The 25,297-nt window shown below is 41.4% G+C and overlaps 1 protein-coding gene across 1 annotated transcript; it reads right to left on the bottom strand.

Moving 5' to 3' along the window:
- Nucleotides 1–2,830: 2,830 nt before the first annotated feature.
- Nucleotides 2,831–24,263, bottom strand: LOC139456116 (cytochrome P450 3A24-like). Its single transcript, XM_071237649.1, has 14 exons — nucleotides 24,069–24,263; nucleotides 20,895–20,988; nucleotides 19,849–19,904; nucleotides 18,822–18,918; nucleotides 17,709–17,831; nucleotides 17,299–17,390; nucleotides 16,279–16,430; nucleotides 14,412–14,536; nucleotides 11,768–11,876; nucleotides 9,296–9,453; nucleotides 8,540–8,628; nucleotides 7,679–7,816; nucleotides 4,178–4,340; nucleotides 2,831–3,714 (listed from the first exon to the last, which is right to left on the bottom strand). Exons 1-14 carry the CDS (start codon nucleotides 24,224–24,226, stop codon nucleotides 3,643–3,645), a joined length of 1,626 nt encoding a protein of 541 aa, XP_071093750.1. The 5' UTR covers nucleotides 24,227–24,263; the 3' UTR covers nucleotides 2,831–3,642.
- Nucleotides 24,264–25,297: the final 1,034 nt, after the last annotated feature.

Genomic DNA, 25,297 nt, shown 5'->3' with positions numbered 1-25,297 from the left:
AGTGGACAGTACTGATTTGTGGTCTTGACAGATTTCTTCCTCAGTTAACATACTGGCCTTGTATGTGGCATTATTTGATATGTCATTCATTCTTTGATCAAACAATTCATGCAGTGATACATATAATGGTTATGTTATTTGAGGCCTTGTCAGTGGGAACAACTACAAACTTTTCATGTAGGGCAGCCAGACTTTGGATAACAGCTACCTGGGACAGAATGGGTTTATTCCAATTCCGTTTCCTCTTTTTAAAATTGTTCATTCTACCAATGACAACATCATGCACTAACTTAACCCACTCTGAAAGACATTCAACAGGTTCCTCTTCTCTTTTGGCCCATTTTTGGCATATTCTTCGATAGCATCCATAATGGTTTTAAAGTTGTGATCCCATTGGTAGGAGGCTGCTCACGGTATTTTGGTCCATATTTGAATAACTGTCGAAGGTCGTTATTGTCAACAATAGAGAAGTCACCTGTGATTATATAACCTACAGGTTGATAGCAGAATGATGAGTCTCGGCAGCCACAAGTAGTCAAATACAAGCATGATCAAACAATCTAAGCTTTGTTTGTTTGTTTGTTTGTTGCTTAACCCTGCACTCCTCAATATTCCAGCTATGTGACGGCGGTCTGTAAATAATCAAGTCTGGACCAGACAATCCAGTGATTAACAACATGAGCATCGATCCATGAAATTGGGGTCGATGACATGCATCAACCAAGTCAGCGAGCCTGACCACCTGCATGGCTTGCTGAAGACCTATTCTGACCCGGATCTTCACGGGTCACAATCAGAGCCAGCCAGTACAATGGCGCCAATCAGCCAACGCACAATCTGAACATCTGATTCACCTGCGCTGTGTACAGTGGGTATAAAAAAGAATCACATGTTTCATGGAAGTATCCATTAATATATAATTAGGATTTACCTAAAACTAGGAATCAACAGGAATCCGGTAGTAAAAAACATACATGTACGTGCTGTAGTGAGTGAGTATGGTTTTACGCCGCTTTTAGCAATATTCCAGCAATATCACGGTGGGGGGGGGGGGGACACCAGAAATGGGCTTCACACATTGTACCTGTTGGGAATTGAACCCAGGTCTTCGGCGTGATGAACGAACGCTTTAATGACTAGGCTGCCCGACTGCCCCTAATAGTGCTGTAATCTTGAATACACGTTAAACCCCATTTTACCTCACCTTTCCTATCTTCACTGACAGAAAACATGAGGCAAAAAAATGTAAAATGCCAAAAGAATAATGGCAATATAATAAAACAAACGCCCAACGTCATAGCTTGAATATTGATGAGTGTGGATTTTAACAACAAATGTAAACGAAACAAATAATCAAGACAATGATAAAATTATTATATGTATTGCTGTAATATTAGAAAAGCTGCATCAAAGACATAGTCAGACAATGACAAACATCAATATACAGGGTGGTCGGAGGAGGACTTGGGATTTTGAATGGTGATTAAATATTTTTTAAGCAACTGCTACAAAACCAGATATTTTATATTTATAACTATGAGCCCGAATTCGTTCTATAGAAAAACACAATGCACGAATGTAATTTTTGTGGCAGGCAAATTTTTTTTTTCAACTGTGTGAAGCATAATTATTTTCTGTTGAATTATTGTGGACAATAATGACACTATTTTTTGGATAAAATCCTAGACGTATGTCATTGTCCCTATCAAAAGTTGAATAGGACATGTTCCAACCAGGGAGTCTAAAGGTTGTAAATACTCATGCATTTGTATATTTGTAAAGGCAAACTAATGGTTTATATAGAGAATCTAACCCTCATCCTCAAATACTAGTTTATCAACAAAAGTTGAATATTGATTACAACAAACATAAACGAAACAAATAATCGAGTGAGTGAGTGATTATGGTTTCACACCGCTTTTAGCAATATTCCAGCAATATCACGGCGGGGGACACCAGAAATGGGCTTCACACATTGTACCCATGTCGGGAATCGAACCTGGGTCTTCGGGGTGACGAGCAAACACTTTAACCACAAGGCTACCCAACCATCCCTACAAATAATCAAAACAATGATAAAATTATAATATTTCTGGCTGGTGGCGAAGTCTGGAGGACTAGCTCTACATCATCTCCATCACTGCAGCCTGGACAGGTAAACAAGTGAGTGAAAGTATGGGCAACAACTCAAGTCTGTGGAACACGATGACACGCAAACAAGCAAGACAATCTCGGGACCTCTTCATAGTGGAAGTAGTACCAGTAGTAGGGAGTACAAGTCGTCATCTGGCATAAAGTAGCCACATTATAAATTTGATATCCTTTAATAACTGGCAATTCCTGAAACAGGTTATGAAGTTTCAAATCACATGGATCCCCTTCACAAAATATATTATGATTGAATGCAGACAAGTCTACTTTAATAAAATAAAAGTCAAGAAAACAAAATTCGATATAAATAAAACAAGGCTTCAGATTTATGAGTGAATATGTGAAGCACCATCAGATGGCTCGGCACAATTTGATAGGAAGCATTATCTGTGATTGAACTGTGTCATGTTGCATAGGAATTGTAAGATCTGGTTACAAGAATATAGTTGTTATAATAATAATGTTCTTGGTGGGTTTGACTAGGAGGCACTTCCTGGGAGAAGTCCCATTCACTGTCTGGGTTGCATGTAGAGGGGGCCAGGGCCCTGAGCTGATGATGAGCCTAACCAGCATGACTCAGGCTGCATCACCTAAACCTCTTTGCTGCATTTTGTATTTTAATCTGTAAATAATATTAATGCTTGAACAGTATTTTGGCATCACACAATGCATAGTGCAATATTTCCCATGATCCTTAACATTTGTTGTTGCTGTTGGTTTGTAGTTTAACACGGCAATCAGCAATATTCCAGCTATATGATGGCGGTCTGTAAATAATCTAGTCTGGACCAGACAATCCAGTCATTAATATCATGAGCATCGATCCACGTAATTGGGATCGATGACCTGCATCAACCAAGTCAGCAAGTCTCACCACCCGATCTCGTAAGTCGCCTTTTACAACAAGCATAGTCACCTTTTACGGCAAGCTAGGGTTGCTGAAGACCTATTCTACCCCGGAATCTTCATGGGTCCCTTAACATTTGTACATCGTATTGGCAGTGTAAATGATTTCACAAACCTTCAAACATTTGCCAACTATTTTAGGGGCATTTTAGAAGCTGCAGTATTAATGAAGGCAGGGTTGACTAAGCTGGGAATAAAATGGCTCAAAACTCCATGGTATTTACATTTTTACTTCAGTAGCCTCATATTAACATATACCAATTTGACTTAAACTGTGCAATATAAAATTAACTTTCATGACCATGACAGAAGGACGCTCATGTCACTTAAGAATCAGCTGATGTATGAATCAAAATACCTCCCTCTTACAAATGAATCAGAGTAACCTCCCTTTGATGAATGAATCAATGTAAGAAAAGCCTCTTACTCAATGAATTAGAGTTTGCTCCCTTTCATGAAAAAAATCAGAGTGATCTCCCTTTGAAGAAGAAAACAGTGATGTCCCTATTGGATTAAAATGGAAGAGTTTGTTCTCTTGCATGTATATCAGAGTGATCTCCCTTTCATGACTTCCCCTTTTATCTTTTATCTTTTCTCAATTCTCAGCATCATTCCATCCAATGGCTTTGGTTCAAAGGCATTTGTCTCTGGAGGTATCTGTATGAAAGAAAGAAAATCACTAGAATAACAACCCTGTCAGCAGTTTTCTCTTCATCCACTGCCATACAAGAAGTGGGTCAGCAATATTCCAGCTACATCAGTGTAGCAGTCCTATGGTAGGACTGAACACATAATGGATGTCTTGTCCACATGACTGAAGCAGGCTGACAAGGTAAGGATGTCACCTTTCAGATGAATCCACGCCCTATTCCCTCAACATCTATGTGACTGGTCCATTATGAACATGCTCAGCCCCAAGATGGGTGTCAATATAGAGGCCATAAACTGTACGAGTCTCGTGATGAGATTCAAACCAAAACATTCTGCTCCAAGGTTGGACTCTTTGTCTACATAACCACAAATCTATGGTATGACTCAGTCACAGAATTTCCAACATTTGTTCTGTCAGTCAGTATAAATGTAAAGATTAATTCAAATCTGGAGTCAAGGAGACTGCTACCTTTGTTTCCGGACCGGGGACAAAGCGGTACTTCTGGAGAATTCCTGCAATGGCCATCTTGACTGTCATATGAGCAAGCCTCATCCCGATGCAGTTCCGAGGACCAGCTCCAAACGGCAGGAACACATAGTTGTAATTCTCCGGGCGATTCTCTGGACGAAACCTATGTAGGAATAAAATTAATAACAACAACAACAACAACAACAACAACAACAATAATAACAAATCCAAGGATGTGGGACATAATCTCAATGTCAGTGTTGATTTTGTTGATGGTTCTGTACTGCTGGATCTTACAGAAATGAGTGTTAGCCTAGTGAGGTCCCATATCAAGCCGGCCAAGACTCAGTTTTTCAAGGAGAGGCTATATGAACGACCACTGCATCGAGTTAATATGCAGTGTGTTGTGAAGATCAGCAACCCTGCAGAGTCCTTCGCTTGGAAGAAGTCAGCTAGCCTGAAAAGTGAAACAGAAGGCTTTCTGTTTGCTGCTCAGGACCAGTCACTTCCCACTTGAAACCGTCAATGTGTCATTTTGCATCAAAATGTAAATATGAAATGTAGATTATGCTTTTTTGGGTGGTTGGTTTGTTGTTTAACGCCGCATTCAGCAATATTCCAGCTATATGATGGCGGTCTGTAAATAATCTAGTCTGGACCAGACAATCCGGTGATTAACTCTTTCATCACTGGCTGCCCCAGAGTTATGTCCCTTGAAACCCTGCAGTCCCTGACACTGACAAGGCCTGTACACTGGCCTCCCTGGCAGTATTATTGGAAAATCACACCATCATTTTTGATGCACTTTTTCTACCAGAAACTTGCTTTTAATATACATTGATCATATACCATTGTAAAGAGGATTAAGTATACTTTAATATTCTTTGTTGTTATTGTCTCTAACCTTTGTCATTATCTAATTACAGGTGTTTACAAGTGAAATAAAACTTGAAAACACTGAAAAAATGAAAACAGACAATGAATTTTGGCTCAAATTGTATTAAAAATCACATAACTAAATCACAGATACAAGGTAAACATAACACAGTGGTCTTGTCATCTTGGACGGCACAGGTAATCGCAGGTGTTACAGGTAAATTCTTTTCATGCACATCTGTAAACAAATAAACAAGTTTACAACTCTTGGTACAGACTTTGTTTTCTATACTGATGTCACATATTACTTATGATACACCTACAGCCTCTTAGGTAAACTCGTTAACACAGGTAAACTTGTTAACGCAGGTAAACTCGTTAACACAGGTAAAAACAAATATTTGATTTATTTTGTTCTTTTTCAGGATTTGAAACAAAAATTAAGTATTTAAGTTTTTAAAAAGTAATTTATCACATTACATGAACATTGAACCACAGCTACTATAAGAATGACATCACAGGGAAGATATCACAGATTGATCTGAAGAGGGAAAGATTGTAAAAGGACAGAAAGATCGTAAATTCAAGTTCTGCAAATATAAAAGTTGTGATAACATATTTACAATACACTGCTATTAACAACTGCATAATAAATTAAATCAGTACTTTATTAAATCAATTAATAAATAAATAATTTATACAGTTACTAAAATTTAAATTAAGATGTAAAAAACAAGAGAACAAACATGATTATAGAAATAAATTTTATTTAAATTGAGCGAAATATAAGGACATACGACAAACCGGCAAACTACAATTCGGATTGCGATCAGAAAAATAAATTAAAAAAAAAAGAAACAAATACGTCATGCCACTCACCTTTGTTGTTGTTGTGATCGCTCGTTCACGTGTAGGCTGCATTCTCATCCGTCGCACTGATAATCTGTTCAAACACAGAATCATTGTAAAACAGTTGGAAAAAATCAATAGCATGACTCTTCACTCACCGTACGTGTCAATATATATATATTCTTGAGTCCGGTCGCCTCTTCAAAATCCCTCATGTCTCCACTGTTGTGGTCCCTCTGCCACTCCCATTCTTGAAAGTTTGCTGGGGGGACACCTCGTCGAAACCGTCAAAATCTTCACCAAAATATTCGCGAAATTCCCTCTCCCCTTCGCTTAAATTATTCAATTCAAACACATTATTATTCCCGATAGAGTCGTTGTTAATCATCTGATCGCTATCCGAATCGTAGTTGGCCGCCATTACGCTTGATTTACGATTCAAGCGAGAAAAATACCTGTCGCGAAAACAGGTGACATCCGCGATTTTCGCGCCAAAAAGACGGGGAAATTCCATAGAATGACGTGTCAATCACGTGTAGATCTCGTTTCCATATTTAGAACGAGATTACACACGAGAAAGGAAGTAGAAAGAGCGATTTTGTAAACACGCTCGCGCCGCCCGATTTATCGGGCAGCCGGGTGTGGGGCTTGGACTGTTCTCGCCCGATTTTTCGGGCAGCCGGGTTCTGGGACACGGTTTATGCTGCCCGATAAATCGGGCAGTCGGGGCGAAAGGGTTAATATCATGAGCATCGATCCACACAATTGGGATCGATGACATGCATCAACCAAGTAAGCAAGCCTGACCACCCGATCCTGTTAGTCGCCTTTTACGACAAGCATAGTCACCTTTTACTGCAAGCATGGGTTGCTGAAGACCTACTCTACCCCGGAATCTTTACGGGTCTGTAGATTATGCAATGGATTTAATGAGACAATCCAACACATTATCAGTGGATGCCCAGCTTTGGCCCAAACACAGTATCTTAAGCGACATGATGAAGTGGCTTGATCATTTTATTACCATCTTCGCAATGCTTGTGGTTTTGACACAGAGGTCCACCCATGGTATGACCCGGAATATGTAGAGGGCATCATGGAAAATGATCCATACAAAATTCTTTGGAATAGGCCTGTTTACATTCTCAGACGTATCCAGGCCAACAAACCTGATCTTGACCTTTTTGATAAATCCAATTAAATCTTTTATGCCATTGAATTTTCTGTCCCTTTTGACACTACTGTGATTGACAAGAATCAGGAAAAACATGGCCAAAATGTGGACCTCTCTTTCGAAATGCTTCGCTTGCGTCCCAAGTACCAAGTTGTCTGTCTCCCCATTGGTCTCGATGCCTTAGGTTTGGTACCTCCCAATCTGTTGACTGACATTGGGAGAGTACCCGGGTTTGCTACCAGGAATATAGCCCTTCTGACACTCTTCTGAAGGCTGCAGTGTTGGGGAGTGTTGGGGAGTCTTCACATTCTCCGAAACATTCTGGGTGGGTTTGACTTGGCAGCATTTCCTGGGAGAAGTCCCATTAGCTGTATGTGCTGCCTGTAGAGGGGGAAAGGGCCCTGAGCTTATGATGAGCCTAACCAGACTGACTGTGCCAGGATCACCTAAACCCTCTTTGCTGCATTTTTCATTTTAATCTGTAAATAATAATAATATATCTAGACTCATAATGAAAACAAGGCAAACCTCACAACTCTTCAAAAGGAGTTATTGAATGTTTGACCACTGCCAACTGAGATGAACACGATGAATTATTTTACCTCTCTGGGTTGTAAGTCTCTGGATCAGGCCAGTTTTCAGGATCTTTATGTATGGCACCAACAGGAATGTGCACTTCAACTCCTTTCTTGAAGAGGACACCGTTAATCGTGATATCCTCTTCTGTTAGTCTGGACATCCTAGAATAGCCAAGCATGTATGATAAGATATTTGAAACATATCTTGAGATCCTCATATCATCAATCCTCATATTAACAGTTACAACCCTAATCAGACTCGAATCACACCTTATCATGACATCCTGTTCTGCTACTCTTGAAATTGAAGAGTGAGTGCGTATGGTCTTACACCACTTTTAGCAATATTCCAGCAATATCACGGCGGAGCTCACCAGTAATGGGCTTCACACATTGTACCCATGAGGGGAATCGAACCTGGGTCTTCAGCATGAAGAGCGAACACTTTAACCACTTGGCTACCCTGCTGCCCCGGATATTCGAGAAGTGTCGAGTGTGTGGAGTAAGATAACAGAAGCATTTATTAATTACTTCTTTGTGAAAGACTGAGTGTTCTGAAGTCGGGAAAAATGTTATTTCCATTGCAGGGAACATAAGACAGGATATTTCATGCAGCAATAAGAAGGATTTAGATTTAGATTTTTATAACAATTTACTTCAGTTTAATCACGTGAGTCGAAACAGTGCACAAGTGTATTGTGGGGCCAAGCTAACTTGTAAACATCTGAAGTTCGGTGTCACTGGCAACTGTGTATTTGTTAGTTGTTTGTTGTTTAACAGCGCACTCAGTAATATTCTAGCATTTTTTACGGTGGTCTGTTAATAATCAAGTTTTGACCAGACAATCTGATGCATGCGTGCGTGCGTGCGTGTACCGATGACTACCTTATAGCTGGTGGGAAGAGTCGCAGAGTTTCCAGGTAGGCACCGTCCAGGTATTCCAACTTTGACATGCTCTCGTAATCTGGGGGCTGCTGCAAAATGGGATCAAAGTAACTTTAAAAAATGCACTTGGAAGCCATGTATAAGATCGCATCCAAATTCTGTGAGAACATTAAACGGCGCTTTCATGCAAAAAATGCCTCCCCAAAATACTATATGTTACTCTGCATACTTGCAGTGATAAATGCAGAAAAGGATGAATAATTTCCAAAGATAACATTTCAAATTAGGATCTTGAGATCAAATTAGAGACAGTGCAGCTGGGATCGTTCATGCTTCATCGACCTAGCAGTTCCAGAGAAAAAAGTGGAAAATGTAAAAGTTTCAGTCATGTCAAGGCATATCTCAGTCATGTGAACCCAAAAGAGAGAAGTAGTTTAGCACCATCGTCTGCTCCACCTGAGCAGAAGGCTGATTATGACGGCCTTTTGAACAAAGTTTCAGCTTTCTTTGCCTTGTGGTTCACAGGAATAAGACTTTAAAACAAAATAACTAGCTACAAAATTACAATGATGACTACACAACAAAAAAGGATCTCACTATCAGGCCCCACCAGGGCTTCAGGCATGACTTACAAATATCAGCTCAAAAATTTGATGAAATGGTCCCTGTGAATTTGAATAAAAACATCTCTGGTTCTGAACACATAATAGTCATTACCATCAACATAATGTGAAATTAAACGAAACTGTTACTTACCCCATTGAGAACGCGGTCAATCTCCTCTATCAGTTTGTCCTGGCAGTCCTGGTTGGTTGCTAGGTTGTAGGCGAAATACGCCAAAGTCAGGTTTGTAGTTTCATATCCAGCAGTAAGAAACAGGACAGCATTGCCCAGAATCTCATCGTTTGTCATGCCTTTGGGAAAAAGTAAAAATATCATGCTACATTTTGTTGTACATTTTGTAGTTCATTATTATGTAATAGAGTGATTGTGTGAATCTGTTTAATGCCACAGGAAGCCATTTGCAATCTTCATCATGACAGCGTGTAAATAATTCAGACCGGGTCTGGCAAAGAAACTGCTGACTGCATGAGAGACAGTCCACGCTGACAGGGTGCAGTGACACACAATCATCCAGGTCTGAGACAGTCCATACTGACAGGGTGCAGGGACACACAATCATCCAGGTCTGAGACAGTCCACGCTGACAGGGTGCAGTGACACACAATCATCCAGGTCTGAGACAATCCACACTGACAGGGTGCAGTGACACACAATCATCCATGTCTGAGACAGTCCATGCTGACAGGGTGCAGTGACACACAATCATCCAGGTCTTAGACAGTCCACACTGACAGGGTGAAGGGACACACAATCATCCATGTCTGAGACAATCCACACTGACAGGGTGCAGTGACACACAATCATCCAGGTCTGACACAGTCCACACTGACAGGGTGCAGTGACACACAATCATCCAGGTCTGAGACAGTCCATGCTGACAGGGTGCAGTGACACACAATCATCCAGGTCTGAGACAGTCCACACTGACAGGGTGCAGGGACACACAATCATCCAGGTCTTAGACAGTCCACACTGACAGGGTGCAGTGACACACAATCATCCAGGTCTCAGACAGTCCTTGCTGACCGGGTGCAGGGACACACAATCATCCAGGTCTGAGACAGTCCTCACTGACAGGGTGCAGTGACACACAATCATCCAGGTCTGAGACAATCCACACTGACAGGGTGCAGTGACACACATTCATCCAGGTCTGAGACAGTCCATGCTGACAGGGTGCAGTGACACACAATCATCCAGGTCTGAGACAGTCCATGCTGACAGGGTGCAGTGACACACAATCATCCAGGTCTGAGACAATCCACATTGACAGGGTGCAGGGACACACAATCATCCAGGTCTGAGACAGTCCATGCTGACAGGGTGCAGTGACACACAATCATCCAGGTCTGAGACAGTCCATGCTGACAGGGTGCAGTGACACACAATCATCCAGGTCTGAGACAATCCACACTGACAGGGTGCAGGGACACACAATTATCCAGGTCTGAGACAGTCCACACTGACAGGGTGAAGGGACACACAATCATCCAGGTCTTAGACAGTCCACACTGACAGGGTGAAGGGACACACAATCATCCATGTCTGAGACAGTCCATGCTGACAGGGTGCTGTGACACACAATCATCAAGGTCTGAGACAGTCCATGCTGACAGGGTGCAGTGACACACAATCATCCAGGTCTGAGACAGTCCATGCTGACAGGGTGCAGTGACACACAATCATCCAGGTCTGAGACAGTCCATGCTGACAGGGTGCAGTGACACACAATCATCCAGGTCTGAGACAGCCCATGCTGACAGGGTGCAGTGACACACAATCATCCAGGTCTGAGACAGTCCATGCTGACAGGGTGCAGTGACACACAATCATCCAGGTCTGAGACAGTCCATGCTGACAGGGTGCAGTGACACACAATCATCCAGGTCTGAGACAGTCCACACTGACAGGGTGTAGGGAGACACAATCATCCAGGTCTGAGACAGTCCACGCTGACAGGGTGCAGGGACACACAATCATCCAGGTCTGAGACAGTCCACACTGACAGGGTGCAGGGACACACAATTATCCAGGTCTGAGACAGATGCCATAAAGATGTCTCCACTATCTATTCACCTTGGACAGACATCTGAAAGTCTACACTACCTATTCACCTTGGACAGACATCTGAAAGTCTACACTATCTATACACCTGGGACAGACATCTGAAAGTCTACACTACCTATTCACCTTGGACAGACACCTGAAAGTCTACACTATCTATACACCTGGGATAGACATCTGAAAGTCTACACTACCTATTTACCTAGGACAGACATCTGAAAGTCTACACTATCTATTCACCTAGGACAGACATCTGAAAGTCTACACTATCTATTTACCTGGGACAGACATCTGAAAATCTTCACTACCTATTCACCTTGGACAGACTTGATTGGGTGGTCAGACTCGCTGACTTGGTTGATGCATGTCATTGTATCCCAGTTGCAAGGATCGATGCTTATGACATCAATCACTGGATTGTCTTGTCCAGACTCGATTATTTACAGACCGCCATCATAAAGCTGGAATATTGCTGATTGAGGTGTTAAACAACAAACAAACATTTGAAACTCCTCCTTATATCTCCTCTGCACAGCTCACCTCTTCTCAATGACTTGTCCATCTCCACGTAGGAATCGGAGTCTTTCTCCTCCTGTTTCACCTCCAGCTTATGGGAGTTAAGCATGAGCTGCAGGAAGTCTCTCCGGCTCTGGTAGACAGTGAGTGAGTGAGTGAGTGAGTGAGTGAGTGAGTGAGTGAGTGAGTGATATGGAGGAGAGAGCGATATGGTGGAGAGTAAGTGAGTGAGTGATATGGAGGAGAGAGCGATATGGTGGAGAGTGAGCGAGTGAGTCAGTGAGTCAGTGAGTGAGTGATATGGAGGAGAGAGTGATATGGTGGAGAGTGAGCGAGTGAGTCAGTGAGTGATATGGAGGAGAGAGCGATATGGTGGAGAGTGAGCGAGTGAGTGATATGGAGGAGAGAGCGATATGGTGGAGAGTGAGCGAGTGAGTCAGTGAGTGAGTGATATGGAGGAGAGAGCGATATGGTGGAGAGTGAGCGAGTGAGTGAGTGATATGGAGGAGAGATCAATATGGTGGAGAGTGAGCGAGTGAGTCAGTGAGTGAGTGATATGGAGGAGAGAGCGATATGGTGGAGAGTGAGCGAGTGAGTGAGTGATATGGAGGAGAGAGCGATATGGTGGAGAGTGAGCGAGTGAGTGAGTGATATGGAGGAGAGAGCGATATGGTGGAGAGTGAGCGAGTGAGTGAGTGAGTGATATGGAGGAGAGAGCGATATGGTGGAGTGAGTGAGTGAGTGATATGGAGGAGAGAGCGATATGGTGGAGAGTGAGTGAGTGAGTGATATGGAGGAGAGAGCGATATGGTGGAGAGTGAGTGAGTGAGTGAGTGAGTGTTATGTAGGAGATGAGTGATATGGTTGAGAGTGAGTGAGTGAGCTTTATGTAGGAGATGAGTGATATGGTTGAGAGTGAGTGAGTGAGTGTTATGTAGGAGATGAGTGATATGGTTGAGAGTGAGTGAGTGTTATGTAGGAGATGAGTGATATGGTTGAGAGTGAGTGAGTGAGTGATATGTAGGAGATGAGTGATATGGTTGAGAGTGAGTGAGTGAGTGATATGGAGCAGAGAGCGATATAGTTGAGAGTGAGTGAGTACTGTATTTTCTTGACTATAGTGCATTTTGATGTTTTTTTCCCCCAACGGAAAGACATTACAGTGAGCACGTAACACCGGAAATACCATGTCAACAAATCCATACTGAAGTATGCTAATTAATCATGTAATTACACTGTCTGGCTATAAAAAGTGTTCTATGTATATCTGGACTCATGTTTGTAACTTATTTCATAAATCTTATTAAAAATTCCTTTTAATATTGCTTTAATCAATTTTGGTGAAATTGTATGTGAAGATCTCACAACTCACCGTTCGTAACAGCAACCACGGTCAGATTACCACTATTGACTCCTTGAAACAAACTTTAGTTGACAGAGAATGGATTCATATATCATAAATGCCATACTTTGACTCGTTAAAATTCACATTTGTAACAGTTTGACAATTCTATGTCAACACGTCATTCTCGCGATCACTTGCGCGGGGGAGCCTGGACGGTGACTGGTCAAACTGGTTCCATGTGAAAAATAATAACGGGCAATAGCGATCAGCTGCTTCGCTTAGGGTTATAATTATTTTAAATATAATTAGTAAAAGCTGCAACTAGAATAAGAAGATATTGGAATATATTATTCCTGATAAAGAAATAGTTTCAGAAACAATTTTTGCCGATCCTTGCATTAAAATCCTGTAAAGTTATATGATTAATTGGGTGTGTCTTGACCGAATCACCGGTAGATTCCAAGAAAACGTGTGTATAGCTGTGTATTTTAATCCCTGGATGTAAAACAATGCCTAGTAGAAGAAAAAATACATTTTAATCTGTAAATCAACATGTCTGGTGATTTTTTATCTCAAATTTCAAATTTGTACTGACCAAGTTTCTCATCACCCGTTCGTTTACCGGATTTCGGTGAAGGGGTACGGTGGGTGTAATTCTTTCTGCGCATAATATTCTCTTTTTTTTGTGGGTTTCATGCATCTATATGTAGGCTATCCATTGTTTCATGCATCTATATGTAGGCTATCCATCGTTTCAAGCATCTATATGTAGGCTATCCATTGTTTCATGCATCTATATGTAGGCTATCCATTGTTTCATGCATCTATATGTAGGCTACCCATTGTTTCATGCATCTATAAGTAGGCTATCCATCGTTTCAAGCATCTATATGTAGGCTATCAATTGTTTCATGCATCTATATGTAGGCTATCCATTGTTTCATGCATCTATATGTAGGCTACCCATTGTTTCATGCATCTATATGTAGGCTATCGATTGTTTCATGCATCTATATGTAGGCTGCCTATTGTTTCATGCCTCTAAAGTAAGTAGGTGAGAGAAGCGGCAGTGTCGTATTCATATCAAGTCGCAGTTTGGGCTTGATGTATTAATTTCACGATTTACAGATTCATCTGCAAGGTTTAGTGTGAAAGGGTTTGTTACTTTAGAGGTATCTAATGGAATTAAATACCTGATTTTGATCCTACTTTGACCAATCAGAATCCAGCATTCTTATGTGTCATGGTAAACTTATCTTTAACAAGTTTTTACAAATCAGTTTATTGTTTGAGGATTCTGTGCGTTATGAAAGTAGTACTCACAATGTTAAGTTCTCTTCTGTCTGATATGGTCTGGAGGACAGCCTTGGTGAAGAATTTTCGACAACCAGCATCAATCATCTTGAAACCAACAGCTTCCAACAATTTGGTCATGAAGGGAAACAAAGCTGCAACAAGAAAGTTTTCCTACAACAGCGACAGGGTGTTGATGGAAGCACAGCATCTGTTGCTTTTACAGAAGTGACTGACCAGTGGATTTATTCTGTCAAAGATGAACCCAGGGTTATCAAGGGATCACTGTTGACAGTTTTAGCCAGAATTTATTCAATTTCTGGTTAAAACTTGTCCTGTCATAACAGGAAGCAGCCCTATCTCCACCTTATCCTGAACACCTAAAAATATTTGCCCCAGAAACAAGTATTACTTCCGGGTAAGGAAAACATGTTCCCGATTTCAAACAATCACATGCTCAATTATTTCTATTTGAAACCATGGGCATACACTCATACAAACTTTGTCATGCAAACACATGTTTTGGATCTGTACACAAAGACACAGAACTTAATTCAGAATGATCATTCCAGTGACCTTGACCTTCAATGAAGGTCACTCAAACCTAACTACTTTTGGCCCAAGCCTAAGGATCATAAGTACCAACAATGACCAGTTCTTGAGTTATCTCAAACACATTATTTATTTTAGCATATGAACTTGAGAGTGAATTTGACCTTCAACATCTGTGACAAGTACTTCAAGAACATTTCAAAGTGCTAACCAAGAACAAAATCAAATGTCCCGAGGAGGAATTCAATGTAACAACGAAAATATGGCTCCTTATTGAAGGTCGGTCACCGTGACCTTTCATCACTTGTCATACATCTGTATTAGTGATGGCCAGTGAAGGGTATTTGCCAGCATTTTGTACAGCAATATAGAATCATGTGTTGCAATATAGAATCATGTGATGCAATATGTACCACAATATACTGCATGTGTGTGTAACTTGGTATGAACTTGAAAAGAAATAACCCAAATGACAAAAAATATATAATAATTGATTTTCTGATCATGTTTTCTTTCTTAAGTCCGACATTGGACCTCCCCCGGATGTTTTTGACAAATTTGTAGTCTTCCACCGTCAAACATGATGTACAGGTAGCTGCTCACCAAGTTTCGCTTGTTTTCGATCGCTGAAATCAGTGAATCTAATTTCAGAATTTCAGAATTTCAATTCACATTAAGTCGCAAACCCAATATACCGGTATTAATCAAATGTATTGTGATACATGTTAATTATTATTCCATATCGTGGTATACTGGTAATACTGCGCATCTCGAATTTGTTTTCAAATCACATAAAAACTACATGTATAAGACTTAAAATATCAGCAAAAATCAGCATCTCGGTAAACTATACTTTACGATTGGCCTTCAATGTGACCTTGACTTAAAACGTAGGTCACTAACAACCTTTCCGCATCTCGACCCAAAGGAATGCTGGGACTAAGTGTTATTGACTTTCAGCTAATCCTTCTCTCCGGAAAACAAACATTTTTGGTCCGGACCTTTGACGTGACATATCAATTTGTCACAAATATTTCCAAGGGATATTATTAGAGATTTCCCTGATGTGACATGAGATGACCAATCACCCTGTGGTTACAAAGACAAAGCATAGCACAGGAGGTGGTCAAATTCAGGCAAAACCCAAAAGCATCAACATTTACATGAGGCTGCTAAATAAAAATATTCCTAAACAGCTTAAGTTTGTTTGATGTGTGTTTAAAGTTCCATGAAGGAATGGGAAACAGTTTTTAGTTGGAAAGATACACGCTGAAATCAAAGTCAAAGATGTATTTGCAAAGTTCCATATAAGAACAGTGAATGTTTCTTGTGTTCTGAAACTTACAGCAGACCATAAAAACAACAATCAGTTTGAGTCCTCTTTCTGTCATCTTCCGAGCGTTGATTATAAAGGCATTTTCAGGGTCTGCCTGGCAGTCAGCCTCAATGCCGAATGCTGTAGAGGCGATGACATCCAGAGAATACAGCCCAAATATGCTGGAACAAATTAATGTCACATTTTAAACTTTGAGGACAGTGTCAACATGTTTCTATTCACTTCTTTGAATATATTTTCTTCACAATTTCAAATTGGATGCTTTTATTCACTTCTTCTAATATTTATTCACAATTTCATATGGGTGAGTGAGTGAGTACAGTTTTATGCTGCTTTTAGCAATATTCCAGCAATATCCCCGTGGGGGACACCAGAAATGGGCTTCACACATTGAACCCATGTGGGGAATCGAACCCGGGTCTGCGGTGTGACGAGCGACGCTTTATCCTCTAGGCTACCCCACTGCCCAAAATTATATGGGATTGTTGCTGTAGTATCTCAAAGTGAAAATGGCCTTACAAATGATTCTGAAGTTACAGGTGATTGTCTAACGACATCAATCCACTCCACCATTTATTTTGTCAACTTCTATGACAAGGGACATTTCCTGCTTAGAATAAGTGAGTGAGTGATTGTTTAATGCACAGTCAGCAGTATTCAAGCTACAACATGATGTAAATAACTGGACCAGGCAAACCAGAGACTGAAAGCATGTGCAACAATCCACACCTTCAGGCAATGATGACACAAATCAGCCTGTCCACCCGACACAATGTTACTGGACCCTTGCACCAAGCATGAGCAACGATCCACACCATCAGGCAATGATGACACAAATCAGCCTGACCACCCGACACAATGTTACTGACCCTTGCACCAAGCATGAGCAACGATCCATACCATTAGGTCATGCCTGACCCCCCGACACAATGTTACTGGACCCTTGCACCAAGCATGAGGAACTGGGGACATCTTCAGCCCCGGAATCTACACAGGGACTCTCAACCTATGAGTTTTAAGTTTACTTACTCTCTCATTTTGACTGTTTTCGTGCCTTCTTCTGTAGTTTTCCAGAGGTTTGTCACTAGAGAAGCCATGCAAGTCTGCATCAGCGGTATCATCTGTCAATAAATATTCCTCCATTCAGTCCTATAACCACTGAATCATTCCAGTCATAGTATAGTTCCTTAATTTGAAGTATGATGACTACATGGCGAAGCTGAGGGTGTATTAAGGATCAGGGAATTATATTTTTTCTCTCTTGATTCAAGTAGGGTCAGCTGTACTTGTGAACGTGGGACTCAGGACAATCAGGACATGACATGACCTGAGCATGACCTGAGCATGACATTACCTCCTTCATCCTGCCTGCTGTGAACGTGGGACTCAGGACAATCAGGACATGACATGACCTGAGCATGACCTGAGCATGACATTACCTCCTTCATCCTGCCTGCTGTGAACGTGGGACTCAGGATGCCTCGAATGAACTTCCAGTGATCATCAACCAAGAAAACAAGCGACTCCTTAAACAGTGGGTCTCGAGGAAAGTTGGAGCCTTTCTGAAAGTTTAAATAAGATTGCAACAGCACTGTAGCTCTGACACCCATTTAAGAACATTTACTGTCAGCGATGATGTTCAAATATTTTCTGCAACAGGAATTTGAGATACCTGCACAAAGAGTTTGAGCCAATGATGACTTGTCTGCGAGATCATTTAGTTTTGGATGGTGGATATTTATCAAGTCAGACCAGAATTCCGTGAGGAACTTTACAGACACCATGGCTCGCACCATTCACACAACCTTTCATGTGTATGGTGCCTTTAGAGGAGATGTGGCAATGTGATTGTCAGCAAATGGAGAAATGGCAAACTGACTTAATTCCAATCACATAAAATAAAGGTGAAAGAAGCAAACATGCAGTCTGTTTTACCACCTGCTCCAGGAGCAACCAAGTGAAGCAATCAGGTTGCACACCAAAATATTGGCTGCACCATTTTATCATACATGTACATTGAAACACTCTATTTTCAGCTATTTGAATATCATATAAATTCAAAGAGAAAATAAACTTGAGAATGTGCTCCAGTGCTTATTTTGAGGAAATCTGTATATGGCTTTTCACACCTTGATATCCAGTAAACAACCTAAAACAGAAGTTTCAAAGTGTCTGTTTGTTGTGATTGTAACCTCATGAGTGACTGTTCTCGTGCCAATCATGAAGAATTAGTTCTGCAAGATCGCTGTATTCAGTCCTGTGTACTTCACTATTTTCATGAACTTTTGTTTCCTGGATTCTAAAAGATCTGCGGCAAGTTTTAAAAGAATTCAGTTTTCTATTTTTGTTAAATTTGACTGCTGCTGTGCACTTGTGGTGGGAAAGGTTACCTGCACTGTCAAACCACTACAAGCAGTCAAACCACTACAAGCAGTCAAACCACTACAAGGAGTCAAACTTGTATAACGGTCAAACCAAGCAATCCAGTCCTGGGGACCAGTTATATCCTGGGCCAATTAAAGTGAGGTTTCACACTGGGATTTATTACTTACTGAGCGGTTAATGAACGATGCAAATTCCTTAACTGTGATCTGTTTTATTATGTCAGTGTCGGCAATGAGGTATATCGGTTGGCGCATATGGAAAAGACTGGAAAAAATAAAAATATATTTATAATAGATCAGTTAATTTAGATTAATTGGATTCAGAGGTGATGTCAAAACACAGTAATGTAGATGTAAACTGACGGACAAAAGAAAATACCACTTTACCCGAGCAACGTGAGCTCCCCTGGGTGTGATACAGACAAGAGCCACCCATGCCCACATTGCCAGTGCTTTGGGTTGCTCCTGTGTTGCTGTAACTAACCTGATAGAACCTTATAGATAGAGAGACCAGGCAGATATCAGTCAGGCCAAGAACAGGTAGACCCAGGGTAACAATGCACAATGAAGACCTGTACTTGTGCACATTGCATCTCCGGAACGCCCTAGGGCATATGCTTAGATGACAGATATTGGCAAGGCAACTCAGGCCTCAAGGAATTTGGGTTCACAGACTTTACAGAGAACAGTTATTGACAGAGCAACATCATTTCCAGAGAAATTTGTACAACATGGTGTCCCTTTTGACAATGCGGGGCCCCATACAGCCTGAATCGAACAAAACGTCCTTGCAGCAAACAACGTCAATGTCTGCTGTGGCCTGCACTCTCACTAGACATGTCCTCCAAATAACATCTCTGGGATGACATGGCTCGTCATGTTTGACAGCGACCACATCCCCCAGCCTAATGACAAGAACTGATCCAGGCCTTTCAAATGGCGACATATCGCATGTGGTATAATCAGGTGACTGACTATTTTTGTGTGACGGAGAATTTTGTATGTCTTGTAGCAGGGGGTTGTCATGCACGATATTAATGTGACCTCTCATTGAACTTGAGCGAATTTAGATGTGTGAGCCCTTTGTTGATAACATTGAAAGCTTGTTATTACCTATGATTTGCAGGACTTTCTTGAATTGAAATTCAGTTTTATTATCTTTAAACTATCTGAATATCTGAAATATAGTACTTACCCTACAACCTTGCCGTATTTCTCAATTATCTGTTGGTCATGTTTAGAAATGGTCCCCTAAAATGGAAAGCAAATTCTTTAAAATAAAAACAATGACTGGTTTAAAATGAACCTCATTACCCGAGGTGCAGAAGCTCACCTTCATTCACATACAGTGATTCCTCGAAATACCGCTGTCATTGGGGTCCAAGACACAGGTGGCCCAGTCGTCTAAGGCGCAGCAATTCGCTGTGCAGAGTTGCTTCCCTTGGGCACGCCAGAAACCTATTATTGTGGGTTCGAATCCCGGTTCGCCCAAATTATGTTTCTAGGTTTGTCAGCACCAAACCCGTGCTCGTGGGTTTTACCGAAGTGGTAAACGTCTGACACCTGCATCACTTCGGGCTTTCCTCCCACATTAAGCTGACACGCCGTGATATGACGGGAATAATGTTAAAAGCGGTGTTAAACCCAACTCACTCACTCACTCACTGATACCTGGGGACATGCTGTTTTGATATTTTGGGATGTGTCAATAGTGAGTTCGTATATCTGACTGAAAATGTTAAGTTGAAGGTTTTTTTAATGTTCAGAAGTGAAACAGTCTTTTTAACTGTGACATGTTACTATTGGTGTTTTTTTTTATTCAAACAAAATCTACACTACATATATGATAATCTAGGTAACTATAAAATACAAAATTACATAATTATTTTATAGAAGACTCTTCAAGAGCCCTTAAGTTCAGTTCCAAATGATGGACCCATGAGAGGTTCAGAGTTCACAGGTGTGTTGTGTTGTTGACTTTTAGGATTCATCATGTTGTAAACATCTTGGATTCGTTTTTAAGTTTGATATACACTTAAGAGAAAACAAAGGGCAAATTAATTGAAACTCGTAATTTTGACTTGATCACTATTAGTTCGAATATCATGCAATTTATCAGATTGGCACCAGTGTTTCAGGAAACATGTCTTATCAATACACACAAGAAATTCTGAATATCTTGCCTTTCCCAAGTTCACAGACCTTCAATGCGAGAAATCAAAAGATGATGGTTTAACTCACATATTTCTTGTATTGACCAAGTGCTCCAAATATTCCTGGCTTTGGACCGGGAATTCCCAACTTCTTGAAGAATCCATGTGTCCAGGTGGTGTACCTGAAACACGGGGGAACAGACTGTGTGAGTGAATAGACTGTGAAAGAATAGACTGTGTGAGTGAATAGACTGTGTGAGTGAATAGACTGTGTGAGTGAATAGACTGTGTGAGTGGACTGTGTGAGTGAATAGACTGTGTGAGTGAACAGACTGTGTGAGTGAATAGACTGTGTGAGTGAATAGACTGTGTGAGTGAATAGACTGTGTGAGTGAACAGACTGTGTGAGTGAATAGACTGTGTGAGTGAATAGACTGTGTGAGTGAATAGACTGTGTGAGTGAATAGACTGTGAGTGAATAGACTGTGTGAGTGAACAGACTGTGTGAATAGACTGTGTGAGTGAATAGACTGTGTGAGTGAATAGACTGTGTGAGTGAATAGACTGTGTGAGTGAACAGACTGTGTGAGTGAATAGACTGTGTGAGTGAATAGACTGTGTGAGTGAATAGACTGTGTGAGTGAACAGACTGTGTGAGTGAACAGACTGTGTGCGTGAATAGACTGTGTGAGTGAATAGACTGTGTGAGTGAATAGACTGTGAGTGAACAGACTGTGTGAGTGAATAGACTGTGTGAGTGAATAGACTGTGTGAGTGAATAGACTGTGTGAGTGAACAGACTGTGTGAGTGAATAGACTGTGTGAGTGAATAGACTGTGTGAGTGAACAGACTGTGTGAGTGAACAGACTGTGTGAGTGAATAGACTGTGTGAGTGAATAGACTGTGTGAGTGAATAGACTGTGTGAGTGAATAGACTGTGTGAGTGGCCTGAGTGAGTGGCCTGTTTTTACTTTTGTTTTTTGTTGAACACCACACTTATAATATGGATCTGACAATCCAGTGGTTGACATCATGAGCATCGATCTACGGAATTGGGATACAATGACATGCATCAACCAAGTCAGCGAGTCTGACCAAGTTAGTTGCCTCTTATGACAAGCATAATCCCCTCTTACGGCAAGCATGGTGTGCTGAAGACCTATTCTAACCTGGATCTTCACGGGTTGTTTTGAGGTATAGCTGTAGTAGTAGTATATAATGAGCGTTATTAAAGAATAAACAACGAGTGGGTGCTGTTTACTAAAACACTGCAGGGTGCAGCCCTGAGTTGTTTATTCTCCCGGCAGTGTTTTACTGTACGATATACAATGACCACTAGTTGTTTACTTCTTATATGAGATATCAACATTACGTACAGCCTCTTTAAGGATGTTAATAAAAAGTTACCCAGATCTTCACGGGTTGTGTTTTGAGGTACTGCCACAGTAGAATATTAAGTGATATTGTATAATATACCTATAGGAGGCACTTTCAATGTGCAATAGAGGCATGATAGAAACTGTCATATCACAGGGGGTGCAATAACCAGACCCATCTTACACCCCTTGTCCCCCTTGTCGGTCTGATATGGCTTGTCAATGCAATTGGGGAGCAGTGCACTTTACCGGGCGGACTTTTTCAGATCCAATTAGCGCTGTGGGGGCTCGAACAGGTTTCGCCGGCTCACCGTCTTGGCTACTTAATGCGTTAATTAGACAACGCTCTACCACTGGACCACGAGGGCTTTCACATGTAATCAGTGCTTGTTTAACAGGTCATTAGCACCCAAATAATAAGCATGCGTATATCAGAAAACAATGAGTTGCACATGCGTGTCACGTCACCGTCCGCTCTACTATTAATCTTTTCTTGAAACCTCACCCGCCATTGTTTATGTCAACATGACAAACCAATAGCCTTAACTGGATTAACGCTTGAAAAGGTAAGAAATTATGGCTAACCCTTGCCCAAAGCAAGCTAACCCTAAGGCCGAAAAGCGGTGTTTGATCGTAAAGACGTGTAAGTTTCCCTAAGACCGAAAACAGGTGTTTGATCGTAAAGACGTGTAAGTTTCCCTAAGACCGAAAACGGGTGTGGGATCGTAAAGACATATAAGTTTCCCAAAGACCGAAAACGGGTGTTTGATCGTAAAGACGTGTAAGTTTCCCTAAGACCGAAAACGGATGTTGGACCATGAAGCGAGAGTCACAGGAGCGTGAGGCACGGTAACAGTATAGCGAGACAGCGGTAGCACTATAGGGTATTAATTGACTGGATGGTAGAGGTCAGGCTGCGCCCGGTAAACTGCATTGTTGCCGCATCTTGAACTGAGCAATCAACATTAGCCTGGGTGGTAAGAAATTGGAGTTATGTCCCTTAGTGCATTGTCTACTCATCTTGCTCTCCCATGACAGTCTTCCAAACAAGGTAAGACTGTTTTGCATTCTCTTGCAAAACAAATGCATTTTATAATTTGATGTCATGGTATATTTTAAAAATGTTATTATATTCCAGTTTTCATATCATACCCCACATCAACCCAAGACCCCCTTATCAAGACAAGACCCCAAATCAGCCCGAGACCCCCCTATCAACCCAAGACCCCCTAATCAACCCAAGACCCCCATATATACCCAAGACCCCCTTATCAACACAAGACCCCCCCTATCAACACGAGACCCCCCTCTATCAACCCGAGACCCCAGATCAGCCCAAGACCCCCCCTCTCAACCTGAGACCCTCCTATCAACCCGAGATACCCCTGTCAACCGGAGACCCTCTATCTCCCTATCAACCGGAGATCCACCTATCAACCCGAGATCCCCATATCAGCCCGAGACGTTTGGAATGTCATACCCTGGGCTGGGGGTCAAGGGTAGAATATGTGAATATGTGATGCAGAATTAAGTCAACCTAGAAAATGAGACCAATGTCAAACAGACTTTATAGATTTGTGGGGTAATAAAAGGGGCAATTGACGCACAGTTTCAAGGCATAGGCCATCAAGGTTACCGACCCAGCTGATGACAGTGAGATTTTACACTGCAGGGGTCGAGAGTGAAATTGCGCAAGATTCTGCAATAACATTTCTAGTCCCCACACAGCAACTAATGGGACTTATTGATATTTGAGGTGAAATTACTATCACTCCATGTCAGTGTTTGCATTGAGGTGACTCAGAGCTATATAAATAGAATCTGCTTCCAAAACAGGTGAAAATACGACTCAACAATGCAACAGACGAATGAGATGACAACTCACCAATACAACCCAACGACAGCCCCGGCCCCGACAAGGACGAGCTTGTAATCCGTTGACAGTCTAACAACTAACTCAAGCCCTTCTCCCGCCTTCTCTTTTATAAACCCCGCCGTCTCCGGAGACAACAACTTCTCCACAGTTGACCACAACCCCTCCATTGCTTGCTACTTCCTGAACTGTTCAACGATGTTTACAACACACTGTGAACGGTTAAAGTAAAAAACGGCAATACCCATTAAGGCAACACAGTTTTTACACAAAACGGCAACGGCCTAGTTTGAACCTAAAATGACAGTACCGTATTGGACGTAATAAGCGTCTAGGGCGCTCTCAAAATTAGAAATAGGGGGCTCTCATTGGAATATTATTTTGGTGAAAAAAAACAGAGTTCAAAGTTCGTAAATTTCATGGTTTATGCTGACAGCCTGAAAGGTTTAAATACGACATATATAGTTTTCCAGGATTTAATTGCCCATAATTAAGGGTGCATGTAACACACGAGTGCGTATTTTACACGAATAAATAAGTCAAGTGTACATTGATCAATCGGAAGGGGTGCTAATTGAGATTGTTCACTAGCCAATATATTAGCAAATATCGACGTGGGCGGTTATTAGTGAGGGGCGCTTATTACGTCGAATACGGTATATATATTCATGAGAATCATTACCGAAGAAATGCAGCGGGTGAAAACGCTTGTGTGGATGTTCACAGGACAGTTTCCAGTAGCCAAAATATTCTTCGACACTCAACCTTTACACCCTGCTTTCTCGACGTTTACTTTTTGTTGTTTGTTTGTTTGTTTGTGTGTGTGTGTGTGTGTGTGTGTGTGCGTGTCTGTGTGTGTGTGTGTGAAACACGTCACAATACCTTATGAAATAATTTGTGAAATTTTGTTGCAAGACACAATTTGACGTTCATACGTTTTTCACGAGACCGTGGGTGCGTTGCAAAGCGCCAATCGCTTGTAAGCGATGTACAGCGATTCGCCTTGCAACAGTGCGCTAACGTCCAGCCGCTTGCAAGCGAAACAATCGCTGACTGAGGTCGCTTCGTTCTCAAACCAAAATGGCGGCTTACTTTGACAGCGGAACAAGGAATTCTTGACTGGATCAACGAGAAAATGAGCAAAGGTAGCTAACACCACATCATCCTCAGTCTGCTCCACATCTTCAAAGTACTCCTAAATTTCATCAGCTCGTCATCAAGCCTCTTCTATTACGTTCTTC

Source organism: Haliotis cracherodii, unplaced genomic scaffold, assembly GCF_022045235.1.
Source record: "Haliotis cracherodii isolate W230 unplaced genomic scaffold, xgHalCrac1.p SCAF_11, whole genome shotgun sequence".
Classification (NCBI taxonomy): Eukaryota; Metazoa; Mollusca; class Gastropoda; order Lepetellida; family Haliotidae; genus Haliotis; species Haliotis cracherodii.
This window is presented reverse-complemented; position numbering and strand designations above follow the sequence as displayed.